This window comes from Gracilinanus agilis, unplaced genomic scaffold (assembly GCF_016433145.1).
Source record: "Gracilinanus agilis isolate LMUSP501 unplaced genomic scaffold, AgileGrace unplaced_scaffold50202, whole genome shotgun sequence".
NCBI lineage: Eukaryota > Metazoa > Chordata > Mammalia > Didelphimorphia > Didelphidae > Gracilinanus > Gracilinanus agilis.
The window spans coordinates 1-8,006 of NW_025384914.1; the positions used below are offsets into that span (position 1 = coordinate 1).

At 37.4% G+C, this 8,006-nt stretch overlaps 1 protein-coding gene across 1 annotated transcript; it reads left to right on the forward strand.

The window, feature by feature from the left end:
- Positions 1 to 167: 167 nt before the first annotated feature.
- Positions 168 to 1,103, forward strand: LOC123255700 (olfactory receptor 1N1-like). The gene has a single exon (XM_044684450.1). It carries the CDS (start codon positions 168 to 170, stop codon positions 1,101 to 1,103), a length of 936 nt encoding a protein of 311 aa, XP_044540385.1.
- Positions 1,104 to 8,006: the final 6,903 nt, after the last annotated feature.

Genomic DNA, 8,006 nt, shown 5'->3' on the forward strand with positions numbered 1-8,006 from the left:
TATTTACATATATAATGTTCATTTATTTATATTTTATATATATTATATATTTACATATATAATGTTCATTTATTTATATATATCATATACATATATATATATATTTATATATGTAATGCGCATTTATTTTCCTTAGACCCTTTATTACATTCTGATGTGTCAATGACATGGGACCTGGAAATCAGTCTAGTGTTTCTGAATTCCTCCTCGGGGGGATCTCCCATAAGCCGGAGCACCAGCAGATTCTTTTGGGGCTCTTTCTGTTCATGTACCTGGTGACTCTAGTCGGGAACCTGCTCATCTTCCTGGCGATCCTCTTGGAAGCTCGTCTCCACACCCCCATGTACTTTTTCTTGGCCTGCCTCTCTTTAGCTGATATCGGTTTATCTTCTACTACAGTCCTGAAGATGCTGGTGAATACGTCCACCCAGTGTCACACTATTTCCTACATAGGATGCCTGACGCAGCTCTACTTTTTCCTGACTTTCGGGGATCTAGACAGCTTCCTGCTGGCCGTGATGGCGTATGACCGGTACGTGGCCATCTGTCGCCCTCTCCACTACAGCACAGCCATGCGCCCCAGGATCTGTATCCTCCTCGTGAGCCTGTGTTGGGTTCTCACTAATCTGGTGGCCCTGATTCACACCCTCCTCATGGCCCAGCTTTCCTTCTGTGTGCCAGGGGAAGTGTCTCAGTTTTTTTGTGACATTGGCCCCCTTCTGAAGCTGTCCTGCTCTGACACCCGTATCAATGAGTTGATGGTCTTTGCTGTGGGTGGCCCAGTGATGACGATCCCTTTCCTTTGTATCGTGGCCTCTTATGTTCTCATTGTTTCAGCCATCCTCAGAATCCCATCTGGGAGTGGAGGAAGGCTCAAGACCTTCTCTACCTGCGGCTCCCACCTCTCTGTGGTCTGTGTGTTCTATGGGACAGTTCTGAGTGCTTATTTCTGTCCCTCCACTGAGGAGACAGCCTCGTCGGTGGTCTACACAGCGGTTACTCCAATGCTGAACCCTTTCCTCTATAGTCTGAGGAATCAGGATATGAAGGCAGGCCTAGCAAACCTTCTAAGAGGCAGGCTATCTATCTCCCAGGCTCAGTGATCCCTGCCTGCCCATGCTGGAAAAAATGCATATGTGAGTGTATACATATGTGTATATACATACACATACTCACATAGTTGCACATTTAATGTTAATCATCAATACAACTGGATAAATATGATTTAAAACGACTTGGCAACCCCTTTTTCATCATCCCCTCTACATCTTCTTCAAAGTTCTTGATCCATTCTTTGTCCTTCATTTTTCCTCTTCTATTATCAGAGTAAGTGTATAGTCTGTTCTTTCTTTCACTTTGCATTTTTGTGTAAAAGGTTTTTTTTCCAAATTTATTTATCTCCTTCATACATGTCAGTCTTCATTGCATATTATATTTCATTACACTAGAACACCACAATTTAATTCTTCTCTTGTTGTTGGATAACAACAATAACATTCCTTCCTGAAGTTGAAAGTTGTTTTCTGGGGGTAAATAATTGCAAATAATGCTACTATTAAAATCTTTGAAGTGATGAAATTTTATGTGTATGTTTTCTGATAACCCTTTCAAAATGTGTCCCTTAAATGAAATGATTGGCTCAAAAGTTGTGGTTGTTTCTACAACTTTTCCTGTGAACATTCCATTGGCTCATAATTTTTTTACAAGTTGGCAATTCTATCAACAATGAATGCTTCTATTTATTTCTCCACAACCCCTTACTACAGTAGGTTTCATTGATTTAAATATCTTCATCAATTTGATAGATGTGGTTCTTCAGAGGTATTATGATTAATGTCTGATTATTAATGAGACTATTCTTTTATTAAATTTATACAGTTATTATACTTTTGAAAAGAGCTTGTTCATATCCCTTGAACATTTACTCATTGTAGTCTAGGAGATACTTATTTAAAATTTTAACAGTCCCACATATATATTTTTAGATGCTAAGTTTTTAATGTCAAAAATATTTCCAAATTTGTATTTACTTTTATTCTCCTTTTTCTATTGTACAAATAACTTTAATGTATTTGAGCCTATCTAGCCTGTCCTAATCAATACACAAGAGAAAAAAAAATCTCCATTTACAATTAAGGAAAGTATATTATTCGGTCTTATTCCATAGTTCTCTCCCATTATTCTATCATCTAACTGGAATTTCCTGAGATATATGGTAATGGCTTGGCAGTTTTGCCAAGTATACTTGTTGGATTAAACATGAATTCCAATTCAAAAATTTAATTAAATGATTCAAAAATTTTGATTAAATGATTTTATTAAGACTTTATTAAATTAAGACTTTTTATTAAGACTTTTATAAAGATTTTAAGTCTTTATGCTGTTTGGGATCACAAATCCTAATTTTTAATATAGATTTGATTTGAGATCTGGTGTATCTATTCTACTCTGGTAGGTAATTAGAAAGAAATTCAAAGGGAATCATAGCCCAGAGTAGTCATTTGAATAGATATGAACCCATAAAAGGCTTCCATACCTATGCCTTATCTAACTAGGCTGCAATCTTTGGGGAGCCAGGTTGATGCCTTTTTATCATGATGTGCTATATCTTAATTTACACAAACCCTAGAAAAGAGTAGGTGCTCAGTTAACTCTTTTGGAAAGGGAAGGAAAAGAAAAGGGAAAAGAAGAAAAAAGGAGAAAAATGAGAAAAAAAGAGATAAAGGGAGGGAAAGGAAGAAGAAACAACATAATGGCTGTTTAGGACAGTTAGGTTCACTCATTTGAGCTCTAAGCTGTGGGCTAGGCTCTGACTTTGGCTCTGGGTCTCTGGTTTCTGTAGAGCTGTGGACTGGGCTCCAGACTCTGCTTTGAGTTGGGTTCTCGATAAACTACACTATACTAGAAATATTGTGGCAAACTGGATAGATTATAAGAGTTGAAGTAAGAAAACCCTGGGTTGAATTCTATCTCAGATTGTTACTAACTGTATGCAAAGTTGCTTAACCTCCAGTAGCCTCAAGTCTTCATCTGTGAAATGAGAGGTTGGACTAGAAGATCACTAAGGGTCCTATCTAGCTCAAAATCTATGCTCCTATGATTTGTCATACTATGAACTGAACAGGACTGCTCCTACAAGTTCCTTGACTTTACAACTTTAATTATGTTAAAAGATTTGGAGGGCCTGGGAAACAATCTGGGATTTTAAAAACCACAAATAATATATTCATCAAAAATGGGAAAAATACCAAGATTTTATTTTATCCTAGGCCTACCCTTAGAGAATGCTGGGAGTGCCTCAGAATAGGATGCAGTATATCTTGAGAGAGAAATCTGTGTGTTCAATCCCCATAATTGTCTCTTTTGCTAATGAGACCTCAAGGAAATTCCACTCCTTGGGACTCACAATTTCCTTACCTTTAATGCTAATTAACCACTTGTGGCAATCCTTCCAACCCAATTAGACAAAGTAGGGAGAGAGTTTCAGCACTTCCAGAAAGGGGAGCTTGCTCTAGGAGTTTGTTTTGACAAAAAAGCTATCCCTTGACTTAGGCTAGGGAATCCCAAAGCAAAAGAGATTCCTCAGTAATATATTTATTGGCTTTTCTATTTTATCAAATATGAAAACACAAGAAATATCCCTACTGTCAAATCATGGACTCTTTTCATCCAAAACCAAGGGGCAGGAGACCAACTCTGTCTCTAATGATGTCAACTTCATTAATTTCAGAAACATTCCTCCAGACATAATCTCTCTTAAAATTTCTTATCGATATGATAGATGTTAGCTTAAGTAAATCAGAATCACATAAATTTTAAATATCAGAGATACTTAAAGTTGCAAAGAGTTTTTGATATAGTCTTTTCTAACCTTCTACCCAATACAGAAAACTTGTCTACAATAACCTTGATAGGTGGCACTTTCGACTCTTGTTGGGATACTTTCAGTAATAAAGTATTGACTAGGTTAAAAAAAAACCTACCTAAAAAAAACCCTGCCAAACAAGTAATTCCTTTGTTGCATAGCTCTGAAATCTATTCTCCTGATAGTTTTTCCATTCACCCTAGTCCTACCCTCTGGAATTTAAAGAGCAAAGCAGATTAGTCTCTGCCTGACACCTTTCAAATCTTTAAAGCTTGATTATTTCAGTCTATTATTAATTATTAATCCCTCTCCCCACTGACAGGCTTTTCAATTTTCCTTCATATGGCATAGTTTTGAGGTCCTTCATCAAACTGGTTGTCCTGGTCTGGACATATTCCAATTTGTCAATATCCTTTTAGAAAGGTGATACCCAGAAGTGAATGCAATTATTCAGATGTAGCCTAAGGAAGAGGATAGTGTGATTTATATTTCTGTCACTGTGAACACTGTGTTTTGATTAATATAATTTGATTTATTTGATAGCAATGTGACTATTGGTTCAACTCAAATTTACAATCAATGATTGCCTTCAGATTTTTTTTGACAGAACTTGCTGTTAATTTCCAGTATCATTTGTCCTGTATTCATGTAGTTTATTTTCTTAAATAAGAATAGGACTATGATTACTACTATTAGCAATAACAATAACTGGCATGTATTTAGCACTTTAAAATTTGAATAATAATGATTATTTTCTTTTCTTTCTATTCTTTAGAATATTTCTCCATGGTTACATGATTCATGTTCTTTCTCTCCCCTCATCCCTCCTTTCTCCCAGAGCTGACAAGCAATTCCGTTGGGTTATATATACACCATTGTTCAGAACCTGTTTCCATGTTATTCACATTTGCAATAGAGTGATCTTTTAACATAAAAGCCCTAATCATATCTCTATCAAACCACGTGATCAATCATATGTTTTTCTTCTGTATTTTTGTTCCCACGGTTTTCTCTGGATGTGGATAGTGTTGTTTCTCATAAATTCCTCTGGATTGTCCTGAGTCATTGCATTGCTGCTAGTAGAAAAGTCTGTTACATTCAATTGTGCTGGTGTATCAGTCTCTGTGTACAATGTCCTAGTTTTGCTCCTTTTGCTCTGCATCAATTCCTGGAGGTCTTTCCAGATCACATGTGTAAGAAGGTAATTTAGAAGGGTGACTGGAATTTTACTTAACCCAGTCTAGGGCGGTGATCTTCTCTGGCTCAGAGAGCAAGATGGCTACTCTCTGTCCAAGGCCAGAAGATAACCACTTTTATTCCACTTAAATAATAACAGGTTTATTGTAAGTTGTTAAATAGGGTAGGGTAAGGTATGTGGGCTGAAGATTCCCTAATATTAATAAATACTACCTTTTCCCCACTTTCTGACTCTGCAAAGAGTCATTTTTGCCCTCAGCAGAGCTAAGGCTACTCTTACTTCCTCTCTGTCTCAATTTTCCCCATCTAATCTGACTAACATAGGCTAAATCCACATTGATTATAATCTCTAGTGAAAGTCACAGATTATAGTGGAGTTAGAACAGATGCCAGGTGTGACCTAGTAACTTTAGGTGAAGCCAAAGCCCATCAAAGCAAACTGAGCAGTTCAGATCACTGTCACTGGAAATCCCTACTTGAGACTTCTCTAGATGTTGTATCAGAGTATGGGACCAAAAAGATATTCAGGAATTGGCTGGTTTCTCACAAGAACAGGTTGAAGGTCAATAGGAGGAAAGAGCTGGGTTTTGGAAATGTTTTCTTCTCCAGAGTCCAAACCCAACTCTTCCATGGCAGTTACCTTCCTCAGAATTCTAAATCAGGATTCTGAGAGCTTCTCCTGCACTTCCTGGTTCCCTTCATTCCATCAACTCTGTATCTCCACTCTGGTTCATTTCCTAATCCCAAATTCCCATCTATCACATGTAATTCCTCCACTTCAATTGTTCCTTTCAGCACAATAATATTCTATCACCTTCAGATACCAAAATATCTTCAGTCATTCCCCAATCCAGGGACACCCCCTCATGTTCCAGTTTTTTGCCACCACAAAGAGTGAGGCTATGAATATTTTTCTGCAAGTATTTTTCCTTATTATCACTTTGGTGTACAAATCCAGCAATGGTATGGCTGGGTCAAAGGTAAGCATTCTTTTAAAGCCCCTTGGGCATAATTCCAAATTGCCCTCCAGAATGGTTGGACCAATTTACAACTCCATTAGCAGCGTATTAGTGTCCCAATTTTGCCACATCCCCTCCAATATTTATCACTTTCCTTTGCTACCATATTGGCCAGTAATAATGATTATTTTAGAGATAAGGAAATTGAAGTTTGGAAAAGTATCCTTTCCATTATCACACAGATAATAAGAATCAGAAGTGGACTTTCAACACCAAGTCTCCCTGACTTCAAGTATAGCACACCATTCACTATTCCAGGTTGACTCCTGTTCCTAGATTCTTTTATTTTTCCATCATAATTTCTTAGGTGGCATGATCCCATTCCCTAAGGTCCTTTTCATACACCCAAGCAACCAGATCCTCCTTTTAGATGAGATTCAGATCCAAGATAGAATTTGCTCTTATTGTTTTACTTCACATTTTTGAAGGATGAAATTCTCCAAAAGTCAAGTCAAGAAAAAATTTGGTACTATTTTGAGAAAAGAAGCAGAAAGATAGCATATATCCAAATTAATTAAATCTCCAAACAATATTATATTATTTATCAAGGCCAGTCTTTAAACTGTTTCCCAAAATCTTCACCATCTCCATTTTTCTGCCCAGATAATTTGTAATGGATGCCAATGATGGTATCACTTCTGATTCTGCTTCTTTGATCTCTGCCCAAATGCTCTCCACTATTCTTACTCCCACTGGATCCTGAATTTGATCATATGAATAAATCCACACAGAATCAAAGAATACAAGTTGTTTTTCCATTTGGAAGGAATCTAAGTGGCCATCTAACAACAACAATAACTTTCATAAGAATCGCTAACATAATTTGATGCTTTAAAGTTTGCAAAGCACTTTACACAAGTAATCACATTTGATATACAACTCAAACATGACTTCTAATCTTCACTTATTTGTATGATTTTGGATATATCATTTATATTCCTCATTAGGAAAATGGAGATAAAACCTGTAGGACTTATCTGAAACAGTATTCTACAGCTAAAAAGAAATTAAGTGGGTAAAGTCCTTTGTAAACTTTTTTTTCCAAACATTTATTAATATTCATTTTTAACATGGTTACATGATTCATGCTCCTCCTTTCCCCTTCACCCCACGCACTCCCCCCACCCATGGCCGATGCACATTTCCACTAGTTTTGTCATGTGTCCTTGATCAAGACCAATTTCCAAATTGTTGGTGGTTGCATTGGTGTGGGAGTTTCGAGTTCACACCCTCAATCATGTCCACCCTGACCCATGCGTTCAAGCAGTTGTTTTTCTTATATGTTTCCTCTCCTGCAGTCCTTCCTCTGAATGTGGGTAGCATCTTTACCATAAATCCCTCAGAATTGTCCTGGGTCACTGTATTGCTGCTGGTACAGAGGTCCATTGCATTCAATTTTACCATAGTATATCAGTCTCTGTGTACAATGCTCTTCTGGCTCTGCTCCTTTCGCTCTGCATCTGTTCCCGGAGGTCTCTCCAGTTCGCCTGGAACTCCTCCAGTTTATTATTCCTTTTAACACAATAGTATTCCATCATCCGCATATACCACAGTTTGTTCAGTCATTCCCCAATTGAAGGACATACCCTCCTTTTCCAATTTGTTGCCACCACAAAAAGTGCAGCTATAAATATTTTTGTACAAGTCTGTTTATCTATGATCTCTTTGGGGTACAAACCCAGCAAAGGTATGGCTGGATCAAGGGGCAGGCATTCTTTTATAGCCCTTTAAGCATGATTCCAAATTGCCAGCCAGAATGGCTGGATTAGTTCACAACTCCACCAGCAATGCATTAATGTCCCAATTTTGCCACATCCCCTCCAACATTCATTACTCTCTCCTTCTTTCATTTTAGCCAATCTGCTAGGTGTGAGGTGATACCTCAGAGTTGTTTTGATTTGCATTTCTCTAATTATTAGAGATTT

What these genes read in the sequence shown, in the direction of transcription:
- LOC123255700 (XM_044684450.1), top strand. Translation starts at nt 168, where the DNA reads ATGGGACCTGGAAATCAGTCTAGTGTTTCTGAATTCCTCCTCGGGGGG.